The sequence below is a fragment of the Bactrocera neohumeralis genome, chromosome 3 (assembly GCF_024586455.1).
Source record: "Bactrocera neohumeralis isolate Rockhampton chromosome 3, APGP_CSIRO_Bneo_wtdbg2-racon-allhic-juicebox.fasta_v2, whole genome shotgun sequence".
Classification (NCBI taxonomy): domain Eukaryota; kingdom Metazoa; phylum Arthropoda; class Insecta; order Diptera; family Tephritidae; genus Bactrocera; species Bactrocera neohumeralis.
Genome location: NC_065920.1, coordinates 44,178,490 through 44,197,895, shown reverse-complemented (window position 1 = coordinate 44,197,895; position 19,406 = coordinate 44,178,490). Strand labels below are relative to the sequence as shown.

Genomic DNA, 19,406 nt, shown 5'->3' with positions numbered 1-19,406 from the left:
AGGACATTGTAGCATCGGAGCAGAAAAATTTCTTTGTTTTTCTTGTTTTAAATAATACTTTCTAACTTTTTTTACTGGTACTACCAATAAGCTTCTGAAAGCCATTATTTCCCTGCGTCTCAATCATATGTCAGAAATAAGGAAACTGTAATCTACCCAGACACCAGCAATTTAAAACAAATATATTATCTTAAAGTACATTAAGGCTCTGAAGTCCTAGTTTAATTGGTCGAGAATTGAAAACAAATTAGTTTAATGAGCTGTAAATATTGCATTGTGTTTTTCTCGATATTTCATTTTTCAAATCGGACAACGCCTCTTTCTGAGGAGAGTTATAATCTGAGGTTGCAAACAGACTGAAACTGATATATGATTGCAGAGTAAGATCTAAACATACATATGTTAAAGAAAGCGAGGTCTTAAATGAACCACACTGAGTCGCAGAACACTGATCGCTTAATTCCGATCTTGTGACAAAAGTTAATAAGGATCTCACTTTAACAAGGAAGACGCCGGTCCATTGTGATACCTAAAGATCATGCATAAGACGGATAAAATAAATTTCAGCTAGCTCACCAGGTTTGCCAAAGGTATGATTGTTGAGATATTTCAACTTCATGCAAAAGCTGAACGATAGAGAAGTAAATGACTGGATGTTTCCACCTCACCTAATTCCATATAACTTTGTCAATTTGCTGACGACAAGATTTTGAACCCTAGCGCATATACGCCTATTAGACAATGTCAAATAAAAACTTCTAAAGTTGCTTAGATCACTCCGATATGACATGTAGTGATAGGGGGATCTTAAAATGCATGGCGGATTATAACAGAAGCTTCATAACACAGCAGTTACTGCGAAAAGGATAGACTGTCAAAATTCTACGAGAGTTACAGATGTCTCCTGTCGAACACCTATGCAAATGATTAATACGTGAGTCTTGCCGGCATGTTTGTAAGCTTCGATTATAATACAAGCAAAAACATAATGAACTACGCTACACCGATATGACATGTAGTGATAGGCAGACAAAGAAGCTTCATAACAAGCAGTCTGATGTCTCCTGTCGAAACCTACAAAGTGAGGTTCTTATATTAGCATTATCTCCAAGCAGTCTGCTTGAAGCGAAACCGTCTTATATTAGTATTATATAACCTTGGTTGATTACGTTGATGGTATTGAATAATGTGTTGACCAAACAAAGGACGTAACGCACTTTAGACACGCACTGGCCACCAATTACGATGGATCCATTAACACCCTCACCCACTCTTTATTTTTCTTAGTGAATTGCGTACTTGAAGTCAACTAATTACCCATTGCAGACGAAGAGTGACCCATATATATCAAATATATGCGCAGAGTTCTCGCATCACTTTAACCAACTCTTTGCATGTCTAGCAAACTCCACTCAAATGAACATCTCCCTATGTTCCAATCTCTTTGAAACAGCACGTATCCTGGATCTACCGTTGTTTTCGATTGTATGTTTTCGATGATAACCAACTTGAAACTTGTCATCCAAGCGGAATCTTGATAACCGGTGAAACAATAACAACAACAACAGAAAAAACAACAACTCTTGTGCAAAAGTAAAAGGTAATTGTTACCTTTCCTTACTCTCTCTCCAATCATAGGTATCCATGAAAGATTTCTATCAAAGATAAGCCTCCGGTAGTTACTTCACTCTGTCAACAAGTGGAAGGCGAGAGCTTCCCAGAGAAACTAAAGACCAGGCTGTGGTTTTTACCTCCTCGTTGTCGGCTTAGCCGCTTCTATTCGCCCAGTTAGATATCTCAATACAACTATTTGTCATTCGACTTTTTGACCTTGCTAAGTACACTAATCACTCCTATGATTTGATTCTGTTGGTCTTGCCTGCTATCTGGTATTTATGGTAGCAAATCGTACACCTCAACCGTCACTGAACTCGAATACGCTAAATTTTATTGCAATCCCTCAAGTTTGTAACTGTGTTGAAAGAAGTTTTACTTTAGTAATAATATCAAATTACCAAAGCTTTGTTAAATTCTATGCTTTGCTAATGTATAAATGTTACCTTTTGATGTATCATATACTTAATAAAAGCAGTTGTTTGCTCTTTTCAATGAAAATTTAATATATTTACTGCAACTTATTTGCCGGCATTGCGAATACTCGCCTGTTTATCATACTTCATTCTCCGCACAAATTACTTAAATAACTTATTTTCACATAAAAAAGGTGTACCATTAAATAAACTAGTTTTATTCGTACTTCATAGGCGCCATTAGAATACTGCTGCGCGATTTAAATATTTGCCAAAATATTCCGCAATACCCAAACCACCGAAACCATTGCTGAAAATGTTAATTTTTCATGCCGCACGGACTGCCAATGCCTCTAGCACATACACATGCACGCGCATATGTCTGTATGTAGTTGTGTGTTTGCGGCAAGGAAGTGGCTATGAGATTTTCCGTAGACACGCTTGCCTCAGAAACCGACGCAAATTCGTTGATTTGTATGTGTGTGTTTGTGATTGTGTTTATATACGAATATATTCGCAACGGCATAAACAAATAGAAACAACAATAATACATTTTTGGAAATAAACTTGTTAAATTGTTTAACGCACGCGAAAACTATATTAGTGGCACTGATGGCGCAGCGCGCGCCGAGCGAAGCGTGCAGCAGCAATACATGCAAACAAATAGCATTTTGGCGCAGTGCCTTCAAAGCGGCAGATTTGTGTGTCTCTGTGTGTATGCGTGGCGCGAATGCCTTAAAAGGTAGTCAGTTTTAGCAAACACTTTGTATTGCCTACGCCAAGGCGCACAAGCTACACGCCTGCCATGGCGCGCCTAGCCACTTCGCGCTGTCGCACTTGTGCGCTTCCATTGAGGAATTTCGTGCCGCTTGTCTTGGTCTTGGCTAGCATGCGCTCCAATCACTTGTACAACATGCCACGCAATCCCGGGCACTTGCTGCCAATAACAACAGCAACAACAAGAATAAAAGCAGCGCAGCAACAACAACACAAGCAACAACGAACATGCGAATATACCGTTTTGCTGGCTTCCGACCAGCTAGCATCGGATTTAGCTGGCTTGTGACAGCTGCTCGACCAGATTTATCGGGTGGAACGTCGCCCGTTGCGGTGGGGTAGATGGTTAAGAATTCGATGAGCGAATCGATAAGCTGTAGAAAGTTAACACAGCTGAACTCGTTCAGCGGAAAAACAAACAAAATGCCAAAACGCCAAAAATGTGAAACAAGTTAAAGAATTAGCTTCGTGTCTGAGGCGCGTGCTTGTGGCGGACATTTTTGGAATGACTACTTTCGGTTGGTGCGCCTGGTAGCCAGGCATGTACAAAACGAAAACAAAAGCAAAAAAAATGCACAATAAAAAACCTTCAACAACACAAAGCGTATGCCTGCAGGCCGCGCTAACCACCGCCTTCTCGTGCCACCCACGGGCTGTAGCTGTCTTTTGTTGTTTAGCGCGCTGACCGTACCGTGCGGCTGCGTGCTATTGTCCTACGAGTTGCTATCGTCTATAGTCATGAATTTATCTAAAAATGATTGTTGTAAATGTGTATTTCGTTTTTGTTGTTTGCTCATATTCGCATGCAATCCAGACATCGCTTACGATCTTACGAGATAGTAATAACAATTGCGACGGTCATTAGTTAACTTAATTGCGGAATACGTTGCACGTGCTGGCCGCCCACATGCTCGGCCTCCTGCACCGGCGCGTGTGTCATCAATAGTTGGCAGTGCGAAGTGAATATTCAGCAACCGTAACACGCTGTCCGTTCCGCCTCCGCTCGTCACTCAAATATTTGTGGTATTTAATTGCTTGGCCACAATAAAAGATTAATTACGTGCATAAATAATGTTTAGTATGTTTAAGTGAATAAATTAAACAAGTTGAGGCTGTAATCTATTACTTAGCAACTTACGTGCTTACTTACGTGTATTAACTGACCTTCATGCCACACATTCATGACATTCGTGAAATTTCACTTAACTTTGCATTCACTTGACTAGTTTTGCCAAATTGGAAATGTTCTTCAAGTCTGGACACGTACGTGTCACGCGGTTTTACTAACAAGTGGCAGCGTTCAAAGTATGCTGGAGGTCATGCGGTTAAACTTTTACGCGCTGGTGTATGTGAGCTGCTTCGAAATTATTTAATTAGCCCATACGAATTTATGCTGAGACGCTTAAAATTTGAGTATCGCAATTTCAACTTTAGGCAACTTTGTTAAATAGCAATCGATCTCTGCCTAACTGTCTAAGCTTATCCGCTAAACTATATTTGATTGTCGTAGCTTCCGAGATGTATGAATTCTAAGAGGAGTGGTTACGCACCAAACCGTAATTTTTTCGGGATGCAATGGTGACTTCATGGAGTACGTGTGGATTACTGCCTGACCAATAACGCATATTTTGCTTATTGGTGAAGCCATTCAGTCAGAAATGAGCCTCATCGCTGAAGGATGATTTTTCGATGAAAATCCGGATCATTTTCAAGTTGTGGCTCAGCCCAATTTAGGAACATAAGTATAACGATTCTGGTGGTCAAACGGCTTCAGTTTTTCGTCAATATGATCTTGTAAGGATGTATGCCAAGATATTTTTGCAAAATACGCCACAAGGATGTTACAGAGATGTCCAACGCTTGTGAACCTAGTGTGAGAGACAGATTTGAGTCTTCCTTAATTGATGCGCTGGCGGCAGCAATATTCTCGACACTACGGACACTTCTTTGTCTCACTGGGACGGGAATGTTTTGTACTGTGACTGTGGACTCAAATTGTTCCACTAGACGCTCAATTGATGACTCGACGGAAATGACGACCATAAATTGGACCTAGTGCTTTTAAAGTTGAGGCCGTTGACTCCGAATTTCGGTAGGACATTTTATTAATTTCGACTCGTTGTTGGATTGTATGTATACATATCTTTTCATGATGAAATGGCAAACCTTACTGAAGAGAAATGTCAAAAGACCGTGAAAAAATGTGGCGTCGTTTGCTGTTCCTATTGGTCTACTTTTGTAGCGTCCCTGTTGAAAAGAACCTTAGAAGCTACCAAAATGTAGAAGTAAGAGATACTGTAAGACTTCTTCTTTGCGGCACTGCAAGGCTTTGCTTAGGAAATGCTTAGCAACTATCGATTTCGATTTTCTTAACGATGTCGCATTTAAAACTTTTTGTATTGAAGAACGTTAAAAGGTATTTCATTTGCCGAAAGAATAACTTTAAGCTGTCGATTCTTTTAAGACTTCACCTTCTGAAATTATTAGAATCATAAAAGAACTTAATTTAAAAAACTCGCTTGGACATGATAATATTACTCCGAAAATGCTAACTGAGTTACAAAATATTGCTGCAGAGATGCTCTCTTTGCTTTTCAATGCAATTCTTAGTTTTGGATACTATCCACTTTTATGGAAAAAGTCGCACATTATTCTGATAGATAAACCTGTGAAAAACTGAACACAGCCGTTTTCATACAGATCAAGTAGTATTCTACCCCGTCATTCTAAAATATTTGAAAATGTGTTACTATCAAAGATGTCTCCTTTCCTCCACGAAAATAATATAATACCAACGCACCAATTCGGGTTTCATGCAAAACATAGCGCAATAGAGCAAGTAAAAATAATTATTAACGAAATATGAAAAGTATTTGAGAACTGTTCTGCTATATTTCCAGACGTAGCTCAGGTGTTTGGCATGGAGGCCTTTTATATAAGATTAGAAACATGCTACCCTTAGAATTGTATAAAACATCGAAGTCTTATTTAAAAATAGACAATTTATGGTTAAAGTAGGCGATTTCATAACTGATGAACGACAGACAAGGGCTGGTGTACCTCAGGGCAGTGCTTTAGGCCCAACTTTGTACATCATATATACAGTACATGGTACATGGTATTTCGATGGCACAGAAAGAAATAAAAGACAGCAGAATGATTGGCTAATGCTTTATTACATTGCTGTGATGAAACACGCCCAAAAAGAAGAGATCTGCCTACGTACTAAAGGCATATAACCAAAATAGCTCAATCACTTTGTGGACTTTGTTTAGTTTTTAAATAGATTTAAGTTTTTATAACTTCTTTTTAGGCCTAAAAAAAGCAGATACAATATTTCACATATTGAAAAAAAACGCCGGGTGGTTAATGTGGGGGATTTAAGACCCGAGATGCAAAAATAAAAAACTCAATAAATCGGATCAAAATTGACTTGGATAGAAAACAGAGCGCTCGCATGTACATATTTTAATATAAATCTTTATTATCGCCTTCAAAACAGGCTCCTGAGCGAATGCAGTTGTGTTCATACTTTATCCAACTTTCTGTACACTTGTTATAAGCCTCGCTTGGGCTTGGCTCCAGTGCCTTAAGCCAGTTTTGGTTTCTTCGGTTTCGAGACATTTTTGTAGCTCCATTTGCTAGATTGTTAAACAGTTTCAACGCGATATTCATAAAACTACGTCTCGTACTCAGTACTGAATCGTTTGATGAATGTAGGGCCCTTAGCTACGTTAGCAAAAATGTCTTCTTCGGCGTCTATTCGACGTCATTTTACAAAAGATTCATTTCGTTTGGTACGAGTCTAGTATTGGCACTATTCATTTACCAAACATTAACCAAAATATGTGCAGTTGATCTCTGAGAGATGTTGACTGCTATCTTCTTGAGGCAAACAGAAAGATTTTTAGCATTACCTCTAACTTTTTGGTAGCAGAGGTGATAGACGACTACCATGGGGCATGATTTCAATGACTTCACGAACTTCACTGAATGCTTTTTTCTCCTGAAATACTTGATTTCATGATAAAGTAGACTCCCCATAACACTTCTATAATATTTTTTAACATAGCAAACACAGCGCAAAGTCGTTGTTTATATTTGTTCAATGGTAGAAAGCGCCTGTAAACCTTTTCAGATCGTAAACGAACAGCTGACAAGCATCAATAATTCATACATGGACACCAAACTATACACGTATAGGAAAAAGGTTGCACCAATCTAGGAAAAAAAAAGTGTTCCGTTTTCGGTGGTTCGCTTTCTTGATTTTTTTGAAGGATACCTGGCAAAAAAATGTGTAGAACTGACTGTTCTGCATTGTTCTAGTGATATGGTTTTGCTAAAAAAAACAGGCAAACATTTACTTAGTAGCTTTTCGTGCACGATCAACATTTGTTGGTTTGGGGTCTTCTTGAAACGCCCTTACAATCGAGTGCTGTTCACTTTCGGGTCCGTACGCGTAAATCCACGATTCGTCACCTGCCACTATGTCAAAGGCGTGCTTCGAGGCCTTGCCATCGTTCTTTTTTTTTAATTTTTAGCTCCTCCAAATGTCACGAGCTTTGTTTTGAGCGATTCACAAATTATATGGGATACAACGTGAACAAAATTTTGTACAATCAAATTTTCATGCAATATTCAATATCGCACTGATACCTATAGTTGTCTAAATTTCACGATAGGTCGGTATTCTACTATTAGTTGCAGAGCACTAAGTTCAATTTATTATTCTTACACAAAAGAGAACTTGTGACCTCCATGCGGCGATTTTCTATCAAATATTGCGTCAGTTTCACCACATAAAAGGATATGATATGTTCCGGGCTTAAAGCACAATGTACATATATTTGAACGGAATTTTGTCACTGTAGCTAGAATAAAAGGAAGTATTATGGTGCAAAATAGCTTTAATTGCCGCCGTTCCCTTACCGCCGTTCTCAGTAAGACTACTCATTCAGCCATTTCCAAGCCACTTCCACTATGATGTGGCATTAAAAAGGCGAAATTGGTCCACAAACTGATTTTTATGACATGTGTAAGCATTTTTATTGTTGAAATAAAAAGCTTACGAGCATATTCTTGGTTAAAAACGGTTATAAATTCTTATAAAAAGGCAGCAATGGCGGCTTAAAGTTAAATTTTAAGACATAAGCAAACCTTAACGTGGAATGAAAATTTCATGTAGAGCTATAGGTATTAACTTTATCACGTATTAATTGAACTCATGCTTCTTTATTTGCAGGATATCAAACGACACGACCAAGGTGTTTACCGCTGCCGCATCGACTTCCGTACAAGTCAAACGCAAAGCTTCCGCTTCAACCTCACCGTGATAAGTAAGTTTTAAAATTCCACACACTGCGCACCAAATAATTGGAAGTTACAAAACAATTTGTTTAAATCAGCAGTGGACGAGAACTAGAGAGCAAAAAGCAGTCAAAAATATCCAAAAATAGAAACTTGATTATTAGTATAAAAGATTATTTCATTACTTCGAAATTCTTTAAAAGCATACGCACGACCAATTATTGATCTGCTTAACTAACTTCCTCTTTGCAGTACTTCCCGAACAGCCAATTATATTGGATCGCTGGGGGCGACAGCTGAATGGCACGCTGCTCGGACCGAAGCAGGAAGGTGATGATATTGTTATCACGTGTCGTGTGGTGGGAGGTGAGTGACTTTATACTTTTGTTGCTATTACACCCTAAGCAGAGTATACTATTAAGTTTGCCATGAAGCTTGTAACACCAAGAAGGAAATTTCGAAGGCCCCATAAAATATATACTATATAATATATAAATGATCCGTGTGACGAGCTGAGTAGATTTAGCAATGTCAGTCTGTCAGACGGTCTGTCTATATATACGAGAACTAGTCCCTCAGTTTTTGAGATATCAATCTGAAATTTAGCACACGTCTGTTTGGGTCCAAGAAGCTGCTCATTTGTTGGTACAGCTGATATCGAACCTGTATGCCAAACAAACTGAACGCACGAAATCAAGTGCTTGTATGGGAAACTTTTTCATTTGACGAAGTGGCCTTACGAAATTCGGTATGACTTATTGTCGAATACAATGGTATTGTTTCCGAAGAAATAGTTCAGATCGAACCACTATTGCATATAGCTGCCATACAAACTTAACGATCAAAATCAATTTTTACGAAATCTGGAACCTGGGAAGAGTATTATAGCTTAGGTGCAACCGGAGTTAACGTTTTTTTGTTGTTATACTCTCGCAAAAAAGTTGCTAAGGAGAGTATTATAGTTTCGTTCACATAACGGTTGTTTGTAAGTCCTAAAACTAAAAGAGTCAGATATAGGGTTACATATACCAAAGTGATCAAGGTGACGAGTAGAGTCAAAATCCGGATGTCTGTCTGTCCGTCCGTCTGTCCGTCCGTCCGTGCAAGCTGTAACTTGAGTAAAAATTGAGATATCATGATGAAACTTGGTACACGTATTTCTCCATAAGAAGGTTAAGTTCGAAGATTGGCAAAATCGGCCCACTGCCACGCCCACAAAATGGCTAAAACCGAAAACCTATAAAGTGTCATAACTAAGCCATAAATAAAGATATTAAAGTGAAATTTGGCACAAAGGATCGCATTAGGAGGGGCATATTTGGACGTAATTTTTTTTTGGAAAAGTGGGTGTGGCCCCGCCCAATTAATAAGTTTTTTGTACATATTTTAGAAACTACTATAGCTATGTCAACCAAACTCTACAGAGTTATTTCCTTTAGGCATTTCCATATACAGTTCAAAAATGGAAGAAATCGGATAATAACCACGCCCACCTCCCATACTAAGGTTATGTTGAAAATCACTAAAAGTGCGTTAACCGACTAACAAAAAACTTGAAAAACACTACATTTTACGGAATAAATGGCAGGAAGAAGCTGCACCAATTCTTGCTTTAAAAATTGAAAATGGGCGTGGCGTCGCCCACTTATGAACCAAAAACTATATCTCAGGAACTACTTGACCGATTTCAATGAAATTCGGTATATAATATTTTCTTAACACCCTGATGACATGTACGAAATATGGTATGAAATCGGTTGAATATTTTGAATTCCATCTGATGCCTTCTCTGTATAATATATAATACATTAGCAACCAATGATGATAGCGGAATAAAATTTTACACAAATGCGGTATTTGAAAAATATGAAAATGACGGATAATGAAATCTCGATTATCACTTTATCATGCGAGAGTATAAAATGTTCGGTGACACCCGAACTTAGCCCTTCCTTACTTGTTTTTTATTTAATTTGGATTTCGTACTCTTTGCGTTTAATAACGGTATTATTTTTTTTACATACAGACGATATATTTTCGAAATTCCGCACACTTTAATTTCAAAATTCAATTTCCTGTCAATAGCTGAGCAGGCAAATGGATTAACTTTCTTTACAAAAACAAACAAACACTGTAACTAAATAACAAAATAGAATTTCCTTTGCCACACATACACACGCACATACCGACATATAGATATACACCAGCTAATTTATTTGCAACCACTTTGTGATAAACTTATTGGACCACTTACTGAAGTACTTTCTGTCTATTTCTTCCTTTTTCCTATGCCTGCTGCCACAACGACTGCTGCAACCACAACGTAACAATCGTTTACAAAACAACAACAACAACAACAACAATAAAAACACCACACACTACATACAACTGCTGCTATTACAACAACTACATGCCTGTTTGTCTTCACAATCACCAACCCGCCAGGTCGCCCTCAACCTCAAGTACGCTGGCTCGTAAATGGACTACTTGTCGACAATCAATACGAACACAATTCCGGCGATGTTATCGAGAATAGGCTACTTTGGCCGTCGGTTCAACGGACTGATTTAAATTCCGTTTTTACTTGTCAAGCATTGAATACACAATTAGATAAGCCTAAGGAGAAAAGCTTTTTGCTTGATATGCATTGTAAGTTGGTCGTCGAGTTGTTATACTTCTTCTTCTATTTTTTATTTTTGTTGCTTACTCTCGAGTGCAAACTTGAGCGCGTGGCATCAGGGCAGGCGGTACGGGAGGCGATAGAAAACTAAAACGGCTCGTGACTAAACGAACTGGCGTCGGAAGTTGGTGGCCGTTGGCGTAGCGGCGCTCTCAGCAGAGGCCAGCAAATGTGTGCGTTAGGAGGGAGAGCGAAGTTTGGGCCGTGTGTAGCCTCGCGGCACATGTGTGCCAAACGAAGCCTGACTGAATGAAAATAAACAAAAGTTCACAAGCGAAAAGTGACACACGCACACATGCACATACATATGCAGGCGGCGTAGACGCTTACTATACCAGCACCGACGTTTGCACCTAAAAGTATGCTAACGTATTTTGATGTTCTAATTAGGCAAAGGTACTCACATGCTTGTTTGCGTAGCAAGCTCTATGTGTTTGTGTGTGTGGATGTACGTGTGTATGTGCGCGGTGGCACAACATTGCGGCATTTAAAAGGTTTTAAGGCCACAAGGGTACATATGCATACATACACACGCGCTACCACGTTTCGCCGCTTTGTACTCATTTGCCAAGCGCTTGTCCGCTTGTTTGTTTAGCGCGTCGCCGCTCGCTCTTTCGCCTCCGTGTGCTGCCCCACATAGTGCCGGCTCACGCTCTAACTTTTGTGCCATTTTCCAATTTCACTATTTGTTTTTGTTGCGCTGATGTCTTTGTTTGTTGATTTTTTATCGCTCGTATTTGTTTTTCTAGTGAAACCGCTGACGGTGAAAATAATTGAGCCACCCAATTCGATGGTGGCGGATCGTCGCTACGAAGTCATATGTGAATCAACCGGTTCACGTCCGAACGCCATCATCACCTGGTACAAGGGGAAGCGGCAATTGCGGCGCACAAAGGTGGGTGTATGCGTATAAATTCTATTTGGAAAAGAAAATTTTAAATTCAGTGTTGTGTGCGAGTGAATTAGTTGAACAGTGGTTGAAAAAAATATTGCGCCTGACTTGCTACGAATCTTTTGTTTTGCTGGGATATAAATGTGGCGAGAAATTTTCAATTTGCTACTATATGCTTGTGGTAAACAGTTCAGTAAAAAGTATTAGTTCCGTAACTATATTGATGCGGTTTGCCAAGAAAAAAATCCGAACAGTGACGTAGGGAAAGCTACTGCCACTATGCGTCTTTTGAAGTACAATGAACTAGATTATTTTTGACACCAATACACATGTCGAGCTTTATGCCTGAAAAAGTGTTTTTGGAGGGATTTCTTCTTCATTACTTTAATATCAAGAAAACCTGAGCCGAAAGTCAGCGTATTTTAGTGGAGTTTTAAGGTGAATAATGCTCAACTGACCAAACTTCCATGAAAAGTGATTATTTTGTCGTGAAAGACGAAGAACGTGCTGGGCGCGTAAAAAGTCTAGATATTTGGATTAGGAAGTATTACTTCAATAAGATTATTGACCAGCACATGAACATCTTACTGTACTTTTACGAGTCACTCAAGCAACCATTTTTGAATGATTAAAATCAGACAAAAACCGCCAAATCAACGACAAATCAACAACATGGCTGAATACCCATAACGTCGCATTATGAGCTTCTAAAATCATTGATGGGGAATACTACCAACCGCAAGTCATTAAATGGAATCGAGCGATTGCCTAAAAACACATGAGAATTTGCGACTGAACGCGAGCCAATAGTGTTCTATCATGACAATGCTTCACTTCATATTGCAAGATCGGTAAATACTCTTTGGAAAACAGGCGCTATGAAGTTTTGCCTCACACGCATTTTAACCCAGACCCTGCCACTTCTGCAGTTTGTCCGTTCGATTGTCACTATTTTGAGTAATACTATTGGTTTTTCAATAATTACTGCCTTTTACTACTATGCCATAAATAACTAAACAATTTAATAACTAACTAAATAATATCTCAGAATAACGCCCCCTTATCATAGATTTAACAAGCCAATATACCAAATTTGCTTCAAATACCAAAAATTGTTTGCTTCCGATAGCTAACCATCGAACCGAAAATTTGCAGGCACTACTGAAGTTCTCTCCCTCTCTATCTCTCTCTCTCTCTTTGCAGTGAAGTTGAAGGAGATTAAATTTACTATTGACGTAGTGGTGAGCCCAACATTTAAATAGCATATGTTATAAATGATACCCACAATTTTGACCCGGACTGGACCATCTTTTCTTATTCCTACAAAAAATTTGCAGTTTTTTCCTGTTGATTAAATTACTATTGAGGTATTAAAAAAAAAATTTGACCCGGATTCTTTTTTTTTTATTCCTAAAAAAAACTATTTTGCTTGAAATTTTTGTTTTGCCAATTACGGCTGTGATAATCATAGAAAATGTTGCGAAAGTATTTTGGAGAGTCTACTTTATTACAAACACAAGTATTTCAGTGGCACAAATCATTACATGAAGGTCGTGAATTCAACGAAAACTGCCCTTATGCGAGTCGTTCCTGTTTGAAAATGGTCGAGTTGGCTTGAGACAGATAAAAGAGGAACTTGACATTTCTCCTGGATCGACTGAACACATTTTGGTTAATGTTTTGGGTATAAAGCGTGTTAACGCTAGACTGGTACTGAAATTTTGTAAAAAAATGACGACGAGCAAAGGTAGGAAAGAGAAGGGAAAGAAATGCCAACGCAGCTGAGAACCCTACATTCATCAAAAGCATTATTACTGGTGATGAGACGTAGGTTTATGAATATGATGTTGAAACTGTCCCACAATCTAACGAATGGCGGTTCCAAAATAAGGTGAACCAGAAAAAGAAGCCTGAAGGCCCAACCGAGACTTACATACAATGATTGTATGAAAAATTAGATTGAGCGTTGGCATGCTCAGGTGCCTATTGTGAGGTGGTTATAAATTTTTATTAAAATAAGTGAACATTTACATAAAGCATTCTTGTAATTAATTGCTTTTTTTTTCAATGACGTTTATCTATAGATATATTTTAAAGTAAAAAAGGTGAATTTAGTGTTTTTTAAGTCGTTCTTTGCTAAATGAAAACACTGATGCAAAGCACCGGCTTATTTTATGTTACTGAACATTTTCCCCAGCATATTCAACGGTCAGGTACTGGATTTTTGACTTTTGTCGCAACTTTTCAAAATACTTTACACAAATTCTTAAAAGTAGTTAACCTAAAAGGAACATGTAATTCCTGAAATTTGCAAGTGATAAGCTTTACACTTGATATTGAAGGAATTACGCTAGTTAGTGCCACATCCATATTCGCCACATGCTACTTCAATGATTATTTTCTCCTTCCCAGACTCAAAATGTGACAAGCTGGAAAAGTGAAGATGCGAAGAAACTCCTATATTCATGGCTCTGCATGGCTACATTATCGGTAATGAATATGGAAGGGCTGTTAAGGGGTCATTAGGGTATTATTTTTTCAATTTTTTTTTTGCATAAGAATACCGCTTGACGTTCGGAGCGCTCGGAGTGCACACCTCAAACTTTAAACGCGTTTTTCTCAAAACACACTTTTTTAAACTGGCGGACATGATTGCGGTCGAACTACTCAACCGATTTGCTTAATTTTTTTTTTCGATGTTCACAAAACGCCTGGCTATCGTCCCTACATAATTTTTTGTAATTTATTGACAATGTTATGACAAAATTTATGTAAAAAACATGGAGAAAAATAAAAAAAAAATCTTAATTACTTTTTTACTTATCAACATTTTTTCATGATTCTAGTAGGGACCATAACCATTTACGTACTTTTTAAGAATAAATTGGGATTTGTGTTTCAGATGATCCAAACATGAGAAATCGTATCCGCCCGTGAAAAACGCATCTCATTCACCCAGCCATTTCTCTCACAGATGTCATCAAAAAATTCCGAAAAAATTTGTTTATACACCCACGATATACCTTATGATATGTGAGAAAATCTATTGTAGAATAAAAATTTCTATGAAAAAAAAGTCAAAAAATTAGGCCAGATTACTCTACTGACCGCTTAAAACAATTGCCATAATATGAACGTTGTGTTATAGGATTGAGTCATCGTTTCATACAAAAAACAAAGGATATTCAGTGCATGTTATTATATTTTTTCACAATGTGACGTTAGGTTTGTTTTAAAGCATTTGGTCCTTTAAGAAGCATGCATAAAATGACTAAATCAGTTTATTGGGAAACTTGAACTGATCTTTTGCAATTATCTTATTGTATGGTAAACAAATTTTGGTTATGTTAGAAAAGTTTAGGCAATTATTTCCTCAGATTTTAGATTCCAATCTTAATTCTGAAACTTTATGAGCAGAAAAATATCAATTTCGCAAAATATAATCTTTATAGAGTTCTTCAATTATATATGTGCTGTTGAGAATTATAGAAAATGTTTTCAAAAGATTCTGAAACTTTTCAACCAGAAAAATATTAATTTCGCTCAATAGAATCTTAAAAGATTCTTCAATTATATAATATATGTGTTTTAGAGCTCAAGATCAATGAATCCCTTTAGATTATTTGTTTAAAGTTCGTCAGGATATCTGCAAACAGGAAAGTTTAGTCGATGATTATTTTACTCATATTTTTTAATTATTTAATACTTATCTTCTACAAAATTAGAAAGCGACAAAAATTTCAAGTTCGTTAAAATATTATACTTAAATTTGCCGCTCGCTGTATATTCTCTTACACACTGTGCCGTCATTCGATCAACTAAGCACATTCGCGATCTATTGACACAAGCGCGAGTGTGTGCGGCACCAATTGCCATGCTGCGGCGTGGCCTTCTTTAACTACTTTGCATTCATTGTGCCATTAATAGCATGCAATGTGTACCTTTCATTGTTTTAGCTGCCACGTTGCCAGTGTACGACTCCGTCAATTGAATGAGGGCCAATACGGACGCGCCCCTTTTACACACACACACATGCATTTCCATATTTATAGAATCACCTATATAAGTACATAGGCAAGTGTGTGGCTAGTATGCGCTGGGTGGGGCTGCTGAAATGAGTGGGTTCGCGTAAATGTATTGCTTGTTACTTGTGTGATAATATTAGCGCACTTGCTATGTAATTTGCAATAAGCAATTTAAAAGCGGAAATGAAAATTTCACTACAAAATGTATTGTAGCTGATGGTAGGCAAAGTGCTGCAACACATGTACTGCATTATAACGGTATACTATAAACCGTAGAACATGCTACCAGTAGGTGGTGCACAAATTTCCATACATTGCTAAACAACTAAATATTCGTATACCAAACTGTACAGCGGGTAATAAATATATTTCTGTCGGCTGTTGCAAATGCAGTGGGTGTGCCACTTACTTTCACCACTGTTGGACATAAATTGGCTGCCACAGTGTTGAAATGCATAAATCAAATGGCGTTAAATAACATGTCTAACTGAATGGTTGAGAAAAATTGAAAAAAAAAAAAAATAAAACTAAAGAAAAAACAAATATGAATTAATGCGCCAAGAGTTCGTCGATATTTCAAGTTAAATTCTATTTCTATTTTTATTTTTGTTCTTTTTTTTCAGGATGACATCTCAAAGAATGTTACCCGCTCTGAGCTGAGTTTTGTGCCCACCACAGATGATGACGGCAAATCCATAACTTGCCGCGCTGAGAATCCAAATGTGAATGGCCTTTATTTGGAGACAATGTGGAAGTTGAATGTCGTATGTAAGTATATAGAAATTTTGCATCAAAATGTTTGTAGTGTGCTAGGCCAGTTCTATACGATAAACCAATGATCGCTTGTGATCAAAAATTTAACTAACAATTATACTAGCTGTCTTCGATTCATCATTTCACTACTCGCTTCTGTTCACTTATAAAAGTTGAAAAAAAAAACAAGAAAAAACGTTAACTTCGGCTGCACCGAAGCTAATATACCCTTCACAGGTGAATTTCTTTTAGTAACTATGTGTTCAGTTTATATGGCAGCTATATGCTATAGTCAACCGATCTGAACAATTTCTTCGGAGATTACATTGTTGCCTTAGAAAATAATCTATACCAAATTTCGTGAATATATCTCGTCAAATGTGAAAGTTTTCCATACAAGAACTTGATTCTGATCGTTCAGTTTGTATGGCAGCTATATGTTATAGTGGTCCGATATCGGCAGTTCCGACAAACGAGCAGCTTCTTGAAGAGAAAATGACGTTTGCAAAATTTCGAAACGATATCTTAAAAACTGAGGGACTAGTTCGTGTATATACAGAGAGACGGACGGCTTCCTTCTGGGTGTTACAAACTTCGTGACAAACTTAATATACCCTCTTCAGGGTATAAAAATTACATTTAAAGTGTGATCCATTTCGAGGTTCCTTAATTTTTTTTAAAGAAAAAGCAAATAAACTTCAATTTGAATGGTGAATGTTTATTATCATCCGAAAGAACATTCTTTGGCATTTATGTTTTGAAGGTTATCTCTTTCAAATGTTGACCACAGCTACGTCTCAGATCCATACGTTGAGTCAAACTTTCGATAACTCGTTCGGGCATTTCGACTGGTAACTGGCGAATGACACGCGTGATGTTTTGCTCCAAGGCCTGAATCGAGGCGGAAATGTCCGCATAGACTTTAGACTTTACATATCCTCACAGGAAAAAGTCTAACGATGTGATTTCACACAATCTTGGTGATTGACTGGCCCAAGGCGTGAAATTATCTGCTCACCGAAGTGTTCTCTCAATAAATTCATTGATTGATGCGCTGTGTGGGAAGTGGCGCCGTCTTCTTGAAATCAAATGTTGCTGAGGTCTGAATATAGTCGGTTATCACGTGATAACGATTGCAATTGATGATTACGTTCTCACCGGCATCATTTTTGAAGAAATATGGACCGATAATTTCACCCGCCCATAATCCACACCAAACCGTTATTTTTTCTGAACGAAATGGCAGCTCTTGAATCTCTTCAGTTTGATCATAGTGCAAAATGGGGCAATTTTGCTTGGTTAAATACCCATCGGTCAGAAATGGGCCTCATCACTGAACAAAATTTGGCTCTAAAACGTCAGATCTTCTTGGAACTTTTCAAGAGCCCTTAGAGCGAAGTGATGTCACTTGGGAAGGTCGCGCGTCTTAAGTTCTTGTACAAGCTGTATTTTGTACGCTTTTAAAATAAGATCTCGACGTGTACAGCGCCAAGTGGTTCCATACGTCAGTCCGAGTTGCTGCGAACGACGTCGAATCGATTCTCCACGGTCTTCCTGTACACTCTCAATTACGACTGCTATATTTTCTTCACTGCGTGCTGGACGTGATCCATTCGGTCGAATATTATCCAATAATGAATGTCTCAAGATAGGTGATGGTGTTGCGAATGGTACGCTCAGTAGGCCGATTATGTTGACCATAAGTTAAGCGAAGCGAGTGAAACACATTCTTTGTAGGACATGAATTATTGTTATAAAGTTGAACGATTTGTAAACGTTGATCAGGCATAAGTCTTTGCATGATAAAATGCCAATCAATACTGAACAAAAATATCATGACAGCTTGACGCGACTCACGCGTGATTTATTAAAAGGGCAATTTGAAAAAAGTACCTCTACTTGGATCACCCATTATTTATTAAGAGGTTTCTGTGAGACTCGCTGCACCGTTTTATTCCAAAAGTCACATTCAGTGTACAGGATCTAGTGTTTCTTCTAATATTTAAATACTCTTCGAATAATTATATGTACATTTGTGTAGACTGCCAAATCACTATCATTTTAATAATTTAAATATTTCTTATTTTAACTTAAAATCCCTTGCCTTTCGTCTATACAGATCCACCATTAGTGACGCTGCGACTTGGTTCCACCCTCACACCTGATGATATTAAAGAAGGAGACGACGTATATTTTGAGTGTCACGTACAATCGAATCCTCAATGGCGGAAGCTCTTGTGGTTGCATAATGTAAGTAATTTGTATGAGTGCGGTAACTGTATATATCTACAGCTGTTGAAACAGTAATTTGAAATTTATCTATATGCTTGCATATGTAAGCTTACCTGTATACATATATACATACATACATATTTCCAGGATGTGGGACAGTAGCTAAGAGCCGGTATATTTAGTGTATTTAATGCACTGAGGAGAGCTCAGTCAAAGCGGATTTTAGCACTGAATTGATGGAATGGTGTTAAGGCAGAACTGAAAGCACCGCAGGGTGTGTGTGATCACTAGCTTTGCACTGCATTCACAAACTGCGTACGCTATGAGATTGTCTGCAACTCGCCAAGTATACCAGAGGCACTATTACACACATACACATGTATAGGAACTTACTTCTGTGTGGTTGTGTCGCCGGATTTAAGTTTGCAGCAATCGGGAATAGCCTCAAACCATCGGGAATTCCCGCAAATATTTCGCCACGAAAAGCACTTTTAGTAAATGAAAATTTCCCGTAGACACAGACAAATGGCTAACGCAACCATGTGGTTAAACTAATGTGGAGCATACGTATGTGTGTTTGTATGTGTTATAAGGGAAAATTTTCATTTTTGTTTTCAATCTATTTACATATGTGGTTTATGTGTGTAGAAGTTAACTGGCTTACTTTCAGGAGAAAAGTAGCATGTTGAACTATTGAGCTTTAACAAGTG

The 19,406-nt window shown here is 37.9% G+C and overlaps 1 protein-coding gene across 4 annotated transcripts in view; it reads left to right on the top strand.

The window, feature by feature from the left end:
• The window catches only part of LOC126752533 (neural cell adhesion molecule 1-A), a 196,555-nt gene that overhangs the window by 130,576 nt on the left and 46,573 nt on the right, over positions 1 to 19,406 (top strand). For all 4 annotated transcript variants that reach the window (XM_050463417.1, XM_050463416.1, XM_050463415.1 and 1 more), the window contains exons 5-10: positions 8,050 to 8,143; positions 8,367 to 8,480; positions 10,560 to 10,763; positions 11,544 to 11,689; positions 16,335 to 16,479; positions 18,584 to 18,714. In XM_050463417.1, the coding sequence (XP_050319374.1) occupies positions 8,050 to 8,143; positions 8,367 to 8,480; positions 10,560 to 10,763; positions 11,544 to 11,689; positions 16,335 to 16,479; positions 18,584 to 18,714 (834 nt within the window). The remainder of the gene's footprint in view (positions 1 to 8,049; positions 8,144 to 8,366; positions 8,481 to 10,559; positions 10,764 to 11,543; positions 11,690 to 16,334; positions 16,480 to 18,583; positions 18,715 to 19,406) is intronic.